The 15,024-nt window shown below is 54.4% G+C and overlaps 7 protein-coding genes across 7 annotated transcripts; 3 read left to right on the forward strand and 4 right to left on the reverse strand.

The window, feature by feature from the left end:
• Nucleotides 1–205: 205 nt before the first annotated feature.
• On the forward strand, nucleotides 206–1,969 carry NUU61_006325 (U4/U6-U5 snRNP complex subunit PRP3; the record flags this gene model as incomplete). The annotated part of the gene is made up of 1 exon (XM_056656853.1): nucleotides 206–1,969. The coding sequence occupies one exon, from the start codon at nucleotides 206–208 to the stop codon at nucleotides 1,967–1,969; it is 1,764 nt and encodes a 587-aa protein (XP_056509653.1).
• Nucleotides 1,970–2,217: 248 nt separating this feature from the next.
• Nucleotides 2,218–4,206, reverse strand: NUU61_006326 (RNA-binding snoRNP assembly protein NAF1; the record flags this gene model as incomplete). The annotated part of the gene is made up of 1 exon (XM_056656854.1): nucleotides 2,218–4,206. One exon carries the CDS (start codon nucleotides 4,204–4,206, stop codon nucleotides 2,218–2,220), a length of 1,989 nt encoding a protein of 662 aa, XP_056509654.1.
• Nucleotides 4,207–4,384: 178 nt separating this feature from the next.
• Nucleotides 4,385–6,327, forward strand: NUU61_006327 (dolichyl-P-Man:Man(6)GlcNAc(2)-PP-dolichol alpha-1,2-mannosyltransferase; the record flags this gene model as incomplete). Its single annotated transcript, XM_056656855.1, has 4 exons — nucleotides 4,385–4,440; nucleotides 4,494–5,166; nucleotides 5,220–6,014; nucleotides 6,079–6,327. The coding sequence occupies 4 exons, from the start codon at nucleotides 4,385–4,387 to the stop codon at nucleotides 6,325–6,327; spliced, it is 1,773 nt and encodes a 590-aa protein (XP_056509655.1).
• Nucleotides 6,328–6,884: 557 nt separating this feature from the next.
• Nucleotides 6,885–8,435, forward strand: NUU61_006328 (heme-dependent oxidative N-demethylase family protein; the record flags this gene model as incomplete). Its single annotated transcript, XM_056656856.1, has 5 exons — nucleotides 6,885–7,122; nucleotides 7,185–7,287; nucleotides 7,352–7,404; nucleotides 7,474–7,597; nucleotides 7,649–8,435. 5 exons carry the CDS (start codon nucleotides 6,885–6,887, stop codon nucleotides 8,433–8,435), a joined length of 1,305 nt encoding a protein of 434 aa, XP_056509656.1.
• A 134-nt stretch (nucleotides 8,436–8,569) lies between these two features.
• NUU61_006329 (exonuclease V) lies at nucleotides 8,570–10,635 on the reverse strand (the record flags this gene model as incomplete). Its single annotated transcript, XM_056656857.1, has 2 exons — nucleotides 8,570–10,083; nucleotides 10,194–10,635. The coding sequence occupies 2 exons, from the start codon at nucleotides 10,633–10,635 to the stop codon at nucleotides 8,570–8,572; spliced, it is 1,956 nt and encodes a 651-aa protein (XP_056509657.1).
• A 360-nt stretch (nucleotides 10,636–10,995) lies between these two features.
• Nucleotides 10,996–12,075, reverse strand: NUU61_006330 (Mpv17/PMP22 family protein; the record flags this gene model as incomplete). The annotated part of the gene is made up of 1 exon (XM_056656858.1): nucleotides 10,996–12,075. One exon carries the CDS (start codon nucleotides 12,073–12,075, stop codon nucleotides 10,996–10,998), a length of 1,080 nt encoding a protein of 359 aa, XP_056509658.1.
• A 743-nt stretch (nucleotides 12,076–12,818) lies between these two features.
• On the reverse strand, nucleotides 12,819–14,697 carry NUU61_006331 (MFS transporter; the record flags this gene model as incomplete). Its single annotated transcript, XM_056656859.1, has 3 exons — nucleotides 12,819–13,513; nucleotides 13,585–14,260; nucleotides 14,332–14,697. 3 exons carry the CDS (start codon nucleotides 14,695–14,697, stop codon nucleotides 12,819–12,821), a joined length of 1,737 nt encoding a protein of 578 aa, XP_056509659.1.
• Between the last annotated feature and the right edge of the window lie 327 nt (nucleotides 14,698–15,024).

Genomic DNA, 15,024 nt, shown 5'->3' on the forward strand with positions numbered 1-15,024 from the left:
CCGAGTTCTTGTCTTGCGGAAGAGCGAAACTTTTTCGACCATCTTTTTTTTTCTGCCAAAACCCACCGCCCACCCCATTTTGGGTTCATCTCCACGATCGTCCGTCACTTCTTCTCGTCTCTGGCAACACGCTCATATCTCGTGTCATCGACTTCCCGGTCGGCCAAGTGGGAGACGGTGGAGTGAGAGAAGACTTTTTATCGCCATGACAGACGTGTCGGGTAGCGGGCTGAAGCGGCCTCACCCTGAGGAGGAAGACAACAACTCGCAGAAACGGACCCGGTCGAACAATGTTTCTCCATTACCAGGCCAGGGAGGCGTGGCGTCAGGAAAGGTCGATATCGACAAGATGGTAGCCGAGGCGAAGGCTAAGGCAGAAGCTGTGCGCGCTCGCCTTCAAGCTGCGCGCGGCGGCGCGACACCGACAGTGCCACCGACAGATTCAAGCTCCAGTCCTACGCCGCCAGCTTCCAGCCCTGCGATGTCAAGATTGGAACAGATGAAAGCTAGAGTCGCAGCGGCGACGGGCAAAGCAGGCGCTGCCTCTCAGCAACGAACCAACGCTCCTGCACCTTCCTACCAACCACCGGCGCTCGACGATGATGGGTTATCCAAGGCTCGCGGTGGCCTGGACGTTGGTCTGCATCCCGCATTGCTGTCAGACACCACACCAGATTTCCGTGGTGGTAAGGGACGGCAGCATCCCAAGGCCGGGAATAGGCGCGGCGACTCCGCGTTTCAGCGTGACGATCGAGCGCGGCTTGATTTGTCCGGCCCGTCAATTGAGGAGATCAAGAACAACCCCTATTTTGACCCGAGTCTCGGCCCTAAAGCAACAATAGCCAAGCCGCGACATTCCCGAGGGCTTATCTTCAACCAGAAGGGCAAATATATTCAGCAGGCTGCGGCCCTGCGCAGGCAAGCGCAGTTGGAAGCTATGAAGAAACGAATCGCAGAGAGGGCAAGACAGGCTGGTATTGATGAGGATTTGGATGTGGAGAAGGCATTCTTGGTTCCTGCTCCCCCGGGTGTGGAATGGTGGGACGAGGGACTGGTCAACGGCAGCGAATACTCTGCAATTGACGACCAGCAAAATCTCAAAATTGATACGCCCGACTCCATCGTGACCCACTATATTCAGCACCCTATTCTCCTCGATCCTCCGCAGGAAAAACAGCTTCCCGAGCAGAAACCCATGTACCTCACACCAAAGGAGCAGGCCAAGATTCGCCGGCAGCGAAGAATGGCGGACCTGAAGGAACAGCAAGCAAAGATCAGGCTGGGTCTCGAACCGGCCCCGCCTCCAAAGGTCAAGAAATCCAATCTCATGCGGGTTCTTGGCGAGCAAGCGGTCAAGGACCCCACGGCTGTGGAGGCCCGAGTGACCAGGGAGATCGCAGACCGTCGGGAGAATCACGAGGTCATGAACGAGGAACGCAAATTGACCAAAGACCAGCGACGCGAGAAACTGGTGTCTCAGCAGGAGAAGGATGCCGCGCTGGGCATTCATCTGTCAGTCTATCGAGTCGACAGTCTTGCGAGTGGTCGAAACCGCTTCAAAGTCAGCAAAAATGCAGAGCAGAATGCTTTAACGGGAATCTGCGTCATGCATCCCAAATTCAACTTGGTGATCGTCGAGGGCGGCAAGCATTCGATCAACAACTACCGAAAGCTGATGCTCAACCGCATCAACTGGACCGAGAATCCTGGCCCCGACACGGCGGCCGAAGCCAGCCGCGAACCTCAGGTATCGTGGTTATCCACGGAAAATGAGCAAGGAGAGCTACGAGACTTTACCCACAACTCATGCACTCTGCTCTGGGAAGGCCAGGCCAAGGCTCGCGCTTTCAAGAGGTGGCTGGGTGCCCGAGTCTGCGAGACCGACGCAGCAGCTAAAGATGCTTTGTCCCGGTCGAAGATGGAGAATTTCTGGACTCTGGCAAAGAGCGCCAAGCCAGCCGAGTTCTAAGTCGAGGTTCATCGATAGACCCCGGTGATGCTAAGTGGAGTTTTCTTTCTTACAGCCAGTGTGATTCATACACCTTGATGCAATTAATGCAATATGTACTCTATCCTTTACAGCGACTCGGCTTAAAAATATCGCAATCGCACCCTAAACTTTTAGTTGAACCCATCCATAAAGACACAAAACCCGCTTCAAATGCAAATAGTTCAGGTCAAAACACGACCAGCAAATGAACAAAACCAGGAAATATATCAAGTAGGAGGCGGCCCTTGGTTTCCGTTGCTGAGGCTCCGCAAAAGATCCAACTGAGCTTTGACTTGATCAAAGTTCATGGCCGGATTTTGCGGCTGAGCCTGGGAAGGCACCGATTGCGGCTGCTGGTATTGTTGCTGCTGCTGCTGTTGCAATGCAGCCAAGAAAAGAGGATTGACGTGAGCACCCGCCGGGACTGGTTGGAAAGGATTCGGTTGTTGGAAGGCCTGGGGGAAGGGAAACTGGAAGGGGAATTGAGCTGGAGCAGCGCCTTGAGCGAATTGCGGCTGGGGTGTCTGTTGCTGCTGCGCATACGGTGCATACCCGGCGAATGGCTGGGGCATACCGTAGGCAGGCTGTTGGTGCTGAGGGTACGCCGGTTGGCCATAGCCCGAGGCCTGGGGATTCGTGGCCGGTGGTCCATAATGCGAGCCGCCGCTCTGCGGGGGACGACGGTCCTGGTCACGATCCCATCCTCCTCTGCCGCCACCACCCCTACCGCGGCCGCGGCCACGGTCAGAGCCTCGGCCACGGCCTCTGCCACCACGGAAGTTAGATCCACGCTCGTTTCCTTCGACCGGAGCCTCGTGAGTACCCATGATTTCGTGGAGATTCTTGGGACGAGCAAGGGGCGTGTAGCCATCCTCGGCTCCATCGTCGTAGTTGAGTCCAGTGTGGCTCAGCTTTGATGGCCCCGGGGGTCCTTTCTTTCCTCTTGCAGGGCCATCTCTGGCTTCTTTTTTGTCTTGCCGTTTCTGTTTCAGTCTGCGCTTGTATTCGGCCTCTGCCTCATCGTCTGAGAACTCGGCTTCCTCCTCGGCGACCTCCTCGTCATGGAAATTCGAAGCATCGCTTCCCTTCATGCCCTTGAGCGGCTGAGTGAACACGAAAGTAGAGTGTGCCTCGACATAAAAGATATCCATGCCCTTGTACAAGCCCCGTTCCTGTATTTCGGAGGCAGACGCGTACATGACCGTATACAAGGGGTTTTCGACTCGGCCGAGCGTTTCAGACACTACACCCACAAGTTTGCGATCATCGCGGCACAGCAACGAGCCTGATTCAAGAACTTGGTACTCTCCAGAGGTGTTGGCCTCGATGAGGAGGGCGTTGTCGACAACCGTCTGGATCTTCCCTAGGAACACGATTTTCATATCGGGGGTAACTTCAACGTCAGGAATTGGCGGGACTTCTTCCGCAACCTCATTGGTCGATCGAACGTGTCCATTCGATTTGCCTTTGCCCTCTCCCTCATCATCAGATCCAGCCTCCGCCTGCATGAGGATCCGTGCCTGTTCTTCCGGGCTGAGCATGGGGTAATCTTCATCATCGCTGTCATCTGAATCCGTAGACGTAGAGCTGTCCGAGGAGGATTCGTACGGAGAAGAGTCGACCTCCCACTCCGGGTGCTCCCCTTCTTCCTCGTTCTCCAGTGCTTCCGCGCCCTGGTCAGGTGCATTTTCCGTGTTGCCAATTTCTGGAGCTTGGTCGACTTCCATAATGTCACTAGGGGCCGAGGTTGGTTCATTGTTGACCTGCAAATTTTCTTCTGGCTCCTGCTGAATTGCGGTTCGGGGTTCTTCTTTCATCGCTGATTCGCTTGATTCCTGCTGGATCTCTGGCTCGTTCAATTCCTGCTTGGTTTCAGGCTCTTCTTGTTCTTGTTTTACTGCGGCCGTCGTTGATTCTGGGGGTGGTTGGTTGCTCATAGACTGCGGGTCATTGGGGTCGTTGACAAGGTTTAGTCCGGGAATCATGGGAGCAGGTTCCGAGGAATCAGGGGCTTTGATCATGCTGTTTGTCGCGGCATCCTTTTGACTGTCTGCTTGAATAGACGGTGTTCCTGCAGCCAAGGGAGTGTTGTAAAAATTACTGCCCTCGTCCGGAGTCGCTGCGACGGGTGGCGTATCGATCGTTGTAGGCTGGTTCGAGTGAGGGCCGTCACTGGCGACAACAGACTCGGTCGGTGGAACCTGGGAGTCACTCATCTTGGATCTGCAAGGGAAAATCCAACATGAAGCATGGAACAAGAAAGTTGCGACGAACTCGGACAAAAAAGTCGCGGGAACTTTTTTTGTGGATCTGCCGGGCGGTCGCCGCATCCGCGTTATCGGTTATCGGAGCTCCCTCTCTGCCTCCCTCTCTGCTCGTTGCACCCTTTCCACAATGACTGGAAATGATCAGAATCCTGGGGCTGCCCATGCCCCAAGAACAAAACCACGGTATGTTAACACTCGATTGAAACTATAGGCGTAGCTGACAGTTGCTTGCATAGCCCCCCGCCGCCGCCGTTTTACCTCCCGCTCAATACCACACTGTATTTGTGTCTGATTTCCAATGGCCTTGCGGCATTGTTCGCCCCGATCCAGGATTGCGATGAGGTGTTTAACTTCTGGGAACCGGCACACTATCTCCAACATGGATATGGGCTGCAGACATGGGAATACTCACCCGTGTATTCGATCCGAAGCTGGCTTTACGTCTCGCTACATGCGGCCGTGGGTAAGCTAGGGTCACTGGCTGTCAACAGCAAGACAGCCGAGTTCTATGTCATTCGATTTTTCCTCGCCTTTGTGTGCGCCGCCTGCCAGACCAGGTTGTACGCGGCCATCTGCCGAACGCTCAGCCCCCGCATCGGTCTGTTGTTTTTGATGATTGTGGCATTCAGCCCGGGCATGTTCCATGCTTCGACCGCCTTTCTACCCTCGACCTTCACCATGTATATGAATATGTTGGGTCTCGCTGCTTTCTTGGACTCGAGGGGCGGGCAAAAGACTGCCCAGGGAATCATGTGGTTCGGGCTGGGTGCCATCGTCGGGTGGCCATTTGCCGGTGCTCTCATTGTTCCCCTTTTGGCTGAAGAGCTCATCCTTGGCTTCCTCTCTGGATCCATGAGCTCGGTTCTGTGTTACATCTTTGATGGGGTGGCGAGATGTCTAGTTATCTTGGTAGGTGCTTGGAGTACATGGAGTTTTGATACATTTGCTAAGGTATATGACAGGGGCTCGAAGTGGCCGTGGATTACGCTTGCTTCCAAAAAATTGTCCTCGTTCCTTGGAACATTGTTGCATACAACATATTCGGCGAGCAGGGCAAAGGACCCGAGATCTTTGGAACCGAGCCGTGGACTTTCTACGTGCGAAACCTGCTGTTGAACTTCAACGTCTGGTTTGTCTTTGCCATAATATCCGCGCCACTCTTGCTCCTCCAGGGGCTCTTCCGATCGCAAACCACGTCGATTCAGACACTGCTACGCTCCATCACCCTGGTCACGCCTTTCTACCTATGGTTTGGCATCTTCACAGCCCAACCGCACAAAGAGGAACGGTTCATGTACCCAGCATATCCCTTCCTTGCACTGGATGCGGCCCTCGCATTCCACCTAGTTTTATCGTATATCGGGTCGAGCAACCCCAAAGAGTTCATTGGGCGTGTACCGACCAAACTGAAGCTCGTCGCCGTTATGCCGATCATTCTGGTCGCCATCAATGTCGGCATGCTGCGCACTCTCGGTATGGTGACGGCGTACAACGCTCCACTGAAGGTCTTAGAGCCGCTGCAGACCGCAGAAGTTGCCCTAGCCGGGGAGTCAGTCTGCTTCGGCAAGGAGTGGTATCGCTTCCCGTCAAGTTACTTCCTGCCACACGAGATGCGGGCCAAGTTCATTCGAAGTGAATTCCGAGGACTGCTGCCGGGCGAGTTTCCCGATGCGGCCAGCTATCGTGCTCGTCTGGACGGCGCCTCGCAGATTCCGTCGGGCATGAACGATGTCAACGTTGAGGATCCCAACAAATACGTGAGTGCAGGCCCCTATAATTTATCAATCTACCACGGCCAGATGCTGATTTGAAAAACCGCAGGTGGATCTTGCTCAATGTTCGTTCCTCGTCGACTCGTACTTCCCCGGCCGCGAAGCCACCGAGCTGGAGCCTCACTATGTCTTGGACGAGTCGCAGTGGGAACCTCTTAAATGCGAGCGCTTTCTCGATGCATCACAGACAAGCCTTTTGGGCCGGCTGATCTGGATCCCTGATTTGCCATTCATCCCTGAGCGCTTCCGACGAACCTGGGGCCAGTATTGTCTGCTGCAACGCCACGCCGCTGTATAAAATATGGAACGCGTGGCGTGGAAAAGAGAAATGGGGGGACTCTTCTACTTTCATTCTAAATAAAATCAAAAAAGGAATTCATCATCGAGCCCAAATCCCTTGGCATCTTTGTATATCCATGGTGTCACTTTACCCGAACAGGACAAAAGATCCACTGATAAGCTGTGCTTCTCCAGCTGTATATCCTCTGCGCTCATTTGCTCTCAGCGCATGCAGACGCGGATCCAACGGCTCGAAACAGACGCGGAGTATGTCACCTTTCTTTTTCATCCCCCGCTCAAACCCTCCCCCCTCGACATTCGCCTGCAAAGCGGTATAGCACTGGTTGATGACCGATGTAGACCTCGCATCGACTTAACCAGAACGGCAGGTCCCCAGAGAGGATTTCTGCGCTGTCGGATTATCTTGATAATTCTTTCTTTCTTTCTCCGTAATATACATTCATGGCAAATCGGCCCTATTCATCTGATATACTCAAGGCTGCCACTTCTCATGAGACCTACAGAAGCACAACAGCAGATCCTTGTCACCACACATTTGCAATATAGCTCTTGATCATGCTGGTCGCAGAGTCTCTCCAAGAGATCATTCGATCATCTACCCCAACAACAATAAAAGCCGCGGGCTCCTTTCTTCTCCTTCTCAGCCTCTGTGCATTTCTATGGATCTGGGTCTCGCCAAGATGGACGCTCTTTACCAGCAGCAAGGCACCGCGACCCTTAACCCCAGATCTAGAGAAAAAGAGACCCGTCGCACGGCCGGGCGTGCGAACCAAAGTGACCCGAAATCCGGGTGGTAAGTGCCAGTTACCAGGAAGTAAAGACAATCACGATTCCTAGCTAATTGATGGTGGATAGAATGGACTCCATCTGATTTCAAGCGACCCCCAGCGCCTCCATACCCAGACTGGAATGTCCACTCCACCAAGCCGATTCCCTATCGGCCGTTTCGATATGGCCCGTGAGTCCAACCCCCTTTAGCTTCATGTATCTGGGGTGTACGTATGTGTTTCTCACTAAAGCAGGAAATACTTTGTGACCATGGGGTTGAGGAGCATGAAATGGGATGAGTGGATTGGTATGAAGTATGAGCCCTAGTGGTTGGAGTCTATACACGCTGACACTCCGCGAATGACGGTCATATCAGAACTCGATAATCACTATCTCAAGTACCATGCGGATAAAGCACGACGGATCCAAGAACGCGGCGATAAATGCTGCAGGACGGCACCGGAAGCGATGGACGGGGCGATGGAGCTCCTGGAAGAACTGTAAGTTTGCTGGCAAAACATGCCCAGAAGCAACAAAAACTGGAATCCAAGCTCATCCATATTCACCAACAGCTGCGCCTATCTCCCAGAACGCTACCCAAGCATGTTCCAATCCACACCAACCGGACTCACCAACAGCGTCACAGGCGAAACATTCAACATCAAACACCAACCCCTAGCAGAAGACCCGATGGCCACCGCAGCGCGACTAGTCCAAGACGACCTGGCCATAATGATCGAGCAACCAAACGGCGAATACAAGCTCCTAGCAGGCAGCATCCTGCTGGCGGGATTCTGGCGACTAAGCGACAAATTCGGAATGGGGCTCTCAGAAATCCACACATCAGGCGACGTGCCACAATTCCGCGAGAAGCTCGAAAAGGGGATGACGAACTTCTTCCGGCGCCTGCGGCCCGAGGAGCCCGTGCTGCGCAACAACTACTTCATCCAGGTGGACGATAACCTGGCATGGTCGCACAGCATCGGGCCCGAGGACGCGCCGGAGATCTCGTGGAATACGGCGCAGAAGAACCGGGCGGTTGAGAGCCATTTCTTTCGCTCTGAGAGGCAGTCGCTGCGGCGGTTGCCGCGGTCTGGGGCTGTGGTATTTACGATTCGAACATATTTTGAGCCCGTTGCTGAGATTGTAAAGGAACCTTTTGTGCCTGGACGACTGGCGTCGGCGGTGCGGAGTTGGGGGGATGATGTGTCCCGGTATAAGGGGAAGGAGAAGTATCAGGATGTTTTGCTGGAGTTTCTGGATCGCATGCATGCTGAGCAGGTGGCTGCTGGGTTGGAGGTTGATAAGGAGAATGAGGTGCGGAGTTATCCTTACTGAGATAGAGAGAACATCGGATTCTGTTGTATTATTCAGAAAGAACTGGTTGTCTAAACGGGTGAGAAAGTAGTATCGGACCTCTCCTAGGACTCGCATTCTATGGAGTACAAACGTAGATGCAGTCGCTGAAAAGTCTATACGGTTGAAACATCTGCCGATGCACCAGCACTGCGCCCCCGGTTGCGCCGAGCCATCTCCAACTCGCGCTCCTGGCGCCAGGAACATTCATCGCGGAACTCGCAGACACGGCATTTCCACGCGTCCATGACCTCGACACCGTGAGGATCTCGCTCGCCACGCCACCAGTCCATCTGGTCGGTCAGGTAGGACGTCATAGTGGCAGGGTCGAAGAGGAATGAACGGCTTCCCAGGAGTTGGGGGTGGAAATCCACCGTAGGGGCAGAGGACAGGTAGCGGGCAGTGAGAACGGGCGAGAGAAGGGTGGGGTATGGCTCAAGCATGGCCGGTTGGGAGTGGGATGGGATTGATGGTGCAACAGACTGAGCTTGTGTCGAGTTCGGAGAGGTGAGATGGGGGAGAAATGTGAGGCGGAGTTGTTCTTTCATAAAACTCCATAGATGGGTGAGGTTGCTGTGGGTCAGGAGGATGCTTGCTGTGTCTTGGCTGGCGGAGGGAGGCGGGCTTGATGCCGCTGCAGGACCACTAGAGGCCCTTCGCGCGTCATCGGGTGTAGGGATATTGTCGAGGTCAAACTCTTGGGAAGCGAGGGTGTCGAAAAATTCATCGTTCAGTTCACCCACTTCAGAGATGAAGGCGTCGGTGAAAGAGCGGGTCGGGTCCAGGTCATAGCGCGATGCGAGCAATTCCATTGTGACATCGTCACTCGTGATAAGGCGGTTCAGCATATGATAATATAGTTGTAGTTGAAGGAGAGTCGGCCTAAACGAGGTGCTCTTGACAGTGGGAACTGTGCGGTTGGCTTTGGTCTTGACGTCCGTCATGTACACTCGTGGCAAGCCATAGAACGTCGCAGACTCGTCATCACCGGGAAGATCTTCCTCCTCAGGAGCTGGTTGCCCAATGTCTGACAGCTTTCTCCCACCCTGACCAGAAGACAGCAAAAAGTCCGACAGGGACATCTGATACTCGGGCAATGTCAACCGGGACGCCGCCGCGTCTGCATAGTATTGGCCAGCCGTTGCCTCGAGCTCGGGATCGGGACATTCGTAAGACAACTGATCAATGATCCCATTGACCAGCTCCCCATCGACAACGCCCCAGACCTCCAGCTCACGCGTGACGCCGTACTCGCGCAGCAGGCGCAGTCCTTGGATCACATTCCAGATCCTCAGGGCCCAAGCATCCTCCTTGGTCGTGATCTCCACGGGTACAGTGGTATAGATCTCGTCCTCGAGGGTCTTGTGCACGACGCTCCCCTTCGTCATCGCCGGGGTCCTCCTCTTCCTGCCATGCTTGGTCAAGGTATACCAGTACTGCAATTCACACCAAGCAGGCGAGACGAGGTCTGTAACCGAGAACGCCTTGTTCGGCGGTTGCCGAAAGCGTTCCACAGGAGATCGAGAATCTAGCGCTGCCGCGGCCGGATCCTGTTGCGTCCACTCGCGCTCCCGCGCAACAGTGCGCTCTCGCTCTCGTTCTCTACCCTCAGTAGAACTCGGGTGCTCGACTAAACGCTTCGGATATCAGATCGTCAGCCCAATTCAGAAACTCAAACCCTCATAATACAATATGAAGCAGACAGAGAAGCAAGTAAATCAAGAAGACACAAGCACATACCAACCGAGCGGTCCCTGTTGTCTGCGCTCTGAACTGTCCTCCCCGCCATACCACCCCATCCAAGCCCCGGGCTCCAGTGCGGCTGCTGGCTCGAGCACCGCCATGGTGAACGGGGGTGCTCCCGGCCCAGCACCTTAGGCAGCCGAATACCGACCGGGTCATCGACGCCATCCTCGATATCCGCAACGAGCGCCGCAAGAGCCGTCGGATGCAGGGACGCGAGATCGGGTGTCTCTGCTGCGCGTGCCGAAATGGGATCCTCGATCGGCAGCAGCGCCGCTGAGGGTGTTGAGATTCGGTTTGGGGTCGAGGGCGCCGCGGCGTCGGCGTCGGCCTTGGTGAGCAGCTCGTTCAAAAGCTCCTCTTCGTCCGGCGTGAAGTCGGAGCCGTAGTCGCTAGAGTGGCGTTTCTCAGGCCTCTGTAATGGCGGTGGGCAGGACATGCCTGCGACGAATGGGGGAGGTCATGTCCTGTGTGGCAATCGGGAGGGTTGTTGAACGAGACGCGAAATGCGTCATTGCGATGAGGGACCTGCGTTGGGAATCCCGGCGCGATGATTGGCTACTTTGCTAGCACTCGACATGCACGCCCAAATACAAGTTGCCTGTAAATCCATATAGTAATCTATAATTGAATGGTCAAATGAAATAGAAAGTTGCCGGATTCTATTCTATCGGTCTATATGAAAGTGCGTGGCCCAGCCTGAAAATGCATCGCTCCCAAAAACACCCAAAGCAAGCCCAACACGGCCACAATGCTGACCCTAAAATCTATACGAAACGACCGGGTCAAACCCTCGATTTCATGCAGTGCCTGCTGCAGGAATCAGACTGCCACTGGGCGCAACATGCGACGCGCTCGAGACTTGATTCTGCGCCGCAAGCTCCGCAGCCTGGACCTCGCCCGCAGCCTTCTGGTTCAGCCAACACAGATACGTCTGCCAGCAGACGGCAATACAGCCGGAGAAGACATTCCGGAACTGCGGCGGCACATACATGAAGCTGAAAGCAGTAACAGCAGGCCACAGCTTGACGCTGTTGGTGATACTGACAGGGAGAGCCTTCTTAACCCGCTCCCAGGTTTCTTCCAAAGAGGCGCCCGCAAGGAGGGAATGCATGCTAAAGAAGTATGTGTTGAAGACCGGAGTAAAGCACATCTGCTGCACAACGACCTTGGTCAGGATGGAGCGGAACCGCGACGCGTAGTTGAAGTTGTTGTGGAGGAACATGAACCAATTGTACGTCGGGATACTCGATCCGGATCCCACGATCAAGTGGCGCACCGTTCTCCACGGATCATATCCCGAGGTATGGTCCGTCTCCTCCTGCGCTTCCTCGTCCTTCGACTGTGCGGGTGCCTTGGAGTCGTCGCTATTCTCCGAAAACAGCATCTGCGCGCTCAAATCACCACAGAAGTAGATAATGATCGAGCTGCACACTTGTGTCACGTACGGCCTCTTGTCCTGCACCCGGGTATACCATCTCCCCAATCGCCCGACAGGGCCGGCCTTGATGACCTCGCCCAGCGCCCGAGATCGCGTCACAGATCTAGTAGCCGCAGACGTGGTCGCTGCCCCGGCGGCTGCGGCGAGAGTATTGCATGGCCCGGCGGGGGACGAAGCCGAAGCTGCGGCCGATGGCGATTGCGGTGAGGAAGACGGAGCGGCTGGCTGAGGATTCGCGGAGGCAGAAGTATTCACAGTCGACGATCCCTCTTCGACGGCTTTGCTCTCCACAAACGATTTGGGCGGCGCGGAGTCAGAAGACTGGTATCGGCGTGGCTGTCGCACTCGGCGCAGCGGAGATCGGACACCAGGGGCTGTCGCTCGTGGCCGGATCAGGTACGGCGCTTTGGATACAAGTCCATGTTGGCAGAGACCCATATCCAAGATCCTTCTTTCCTGCCGGGTAGAACACACGAGTACTCGGGCGCAGTGAACACAAGGCAGCGGGAGATCAAGATGGGCCGAGGATTATCGCAGATCCGATCGTGAGGAGATAAGAAGGCGCCAAGATCGGATGCCAGTTTCAGACAAAAGAGACCAAGTCAGCGTTTGTTATTAAAGAGAGAAAAGAAAAGGAAGAAGAGTGCAAATGAGAGTAAAAACAAAAATATGAACATGAAAATCTCAAGATGACTGAGAGTGAGATTTGACTAAAATCGCCCGAAGCGAACTCGGTAGTCGGCCAGGGCGAATGCCGTGATTCTCCGACTGACAAATTCACTCAACATCGATAAGTGTTGCCTTGGATCTATTACTATATTACAGTAATTACTCAACTAAATCATGCTGGAGAAGGCACTCAAGAATTAATCAATTATTCGAGCCAAACACCGACCCAGATCTATATATGCAAGTAATCCGTAAATACATCAATGAGGTCGTCCCCGACGTGGTATCAGCATAGCAAAATCACTTCGGGGTATCAAAAAACAGACAGGGCATGAGCGGACATGTATATATCGCATGCAAAGACAATGCTCGTGAGGATTTTTTTTGTGTGTGGTAAGGGGGAAAGAAAAGGGCAATAGATACTATGATTATAGTCGCAATATGTGACGGATATGCATGGTATGAGCAGGAAAGAAAACGAGGATAAGAGCAAAGACACAATTGCAAGAGCCTTATTTGAAGGACTCGCGGGTGTTGACACGGTCAATGTCATAGGGGTTGCCATCATAAGTGGGCTGGCGCGAAGAGCCGGCGGTGCGGGTAGAGGCAATAGACTGGGCATGGCTGCGGATACGCTGGGTGGGCAGCTCGTCGACATCAGAGTCACTGGAGACAGACTCATGCGGAGCGGGCGCCTCAGTGCGATCGAACTCGAGCTCCTTCTCTTCCTCCGAGGAGGGAGCCGTCTGCACCTGCTCCTGGATCTTGCGCATGAAGGCGTCGGACTGGGCGGCGAACTTGCAGCGCTTGCGGATCGTGGCGCCGTACTTGTAGAACAGGAAGGGGAAGGGCACGCAGGCGAGTGCCAGGAACGCGGGGATCGAGGATGCCCAGTGGATGCCCAGGTTGTTGTACATGTAGGTTGTAAACAGAGGGAATGCGGCACCAAAGCACGACCGCAGCACGGAGTTGGCTGCCAAGACCGAGGCGGCGAAGATCGTGTAGGCGTCGATCAGGTAGTTCATGATTCCAAGGAACACCAGGACCATGCCGAAGCCAAAGGGCACGCCGGCGGCAATACTAGCCATGAAGTGAATCGAGGGGTAGTTGGTCCACGCGAACCAGAAGAGACCAACGGGGATAGCGATCGACGCGATGAGGCAGGGCGGCAGACGGGCTTCGGGGGTGCGAACCCCTGATGCTTCTCCTGGACCCGGATATATCGCTTGTTGTCGAAAATCGTGTAAACAACGGCAGCCAACATGCCAACCATAATACCCAAGAAGGCCAGCCCGCCAATACCCTGGTTCCAGCCGCGGTCGACCTGGAAGACGATGGGGAACGCTGCAAACATCATGTACAGAGTGCCATACACAATAGCCATGTAGAGAGACAGCAGGAACACGATAGGTTCGCGGAACAGAAGAATCCAGGGGCGAGACAGCGCCACCTTGAACGAGTCCTTGAGGCTCACTTTGCCCTGATCGATATCAACCTTGCTCCGGTAGATCTTTCCGGAGAGCTTGGAAAGCTTCTCTGCGCGGCGACGAAGCAGCACGGGTGCGTAGGTCTCGGGGATCAACAGAGTGCCCATGATCCAGACAGCACCAGAGAAGGCACCGAGGAAACCCATCACCCATCGCCAGCCAGCGTTCATTCCGAGGAATCCACCGATGATAGGTCCCAGAACGGGTCCGAGGAAAGGTGCAGCGGCGAACAGACTCATGGCGATACCTCTCTGCTTGGCGGGGAACATATCGGCAATGACACCACCGGCGTTGGTCAAAGGCGACGAGCCAAAAGATCCGGCGAAGAAACGAAGGATGATAAGTGTCCAGCTGTTCTGAGCGCCGGCACTACCAGCATTGAATGCCGTCAGAGCGCAGTAGGTCACGGCAAAGAGAATCTGGCGGCCGAACAGCTCGCTAAGGGGAGCCCAGAGAAGTGGTCCAATCTAGAAAGATATCAGTATTTTTTTTTTCAACCTCCAAACAATCCGATTGAATGAAGAAGACTAAGACATACCGCGAAACCCAGAACGAACAGCGACACACCCAGAGTGGCAACTTCGCTCCCAATGTGGAATTCCATTTCAATTTCTTGCACACCTCCCGTATAAGCCGAAGAAACCAGGGCCACAGCCAAGGTGGCAATGGCCACCAGCAAAGTAAACGTCCACTTCTTCACCTCGCTAAAATTCATGGGGTTGCGAGGGTCGTCGGGAAGCCATGTTACGCAGTATGGGTCCTCGTCTGTTCCCGAGCCGGGGTATGGGAAATCGAGGATTTCTTGCGTCACGACGCCCTGGTCAAAGACCAAGCGCCAGTAGGGGATCTTTGTCGGGGCGGAGGTTTCGATCCTCTCGGAGACATGGTTCTTTGCGTCTGCCATGGTGGGCAGGTTGGATGTAGTCGACGCGGGAATTTCAACAAAAGAGGCAGTTCGGTATTATAGTGGCAACCAGCAAAGGATGATCAAAGGGACAGCCACTGCGGGCTGGGGTATGTTTGTATATGATTCCCACGGGTACACCGTTTGCGGGGAAGAACCGGTGAGGGTGTAGACCGGATTCGGGGGTCAAGTATAACCAAAAGAATAATAATAATTAAGGATAAAAGATATATCAATCAAGGCAGGTGAATTCAAGCGGATCGGATCTGGGGAGCATGAACACTAATTATATATAGATGGAGCACGAGGGGAAACCCTCGTGGCGTG

Source organism: Penicillium alfredii (assembly GCF_028826965.1).
Source record: "Penicillium alfredii strain IBT 34128 chromosome Unknown utg000009l_segment0_segment0, whole genome shotgun sequence".
Lineage (NCBI taxonomy): Eukaryota > Fungi > Ascomycota > Eurotiomycetes > Eurotiales > Aspergillaceae > Penicillium > Penicillium alfredii.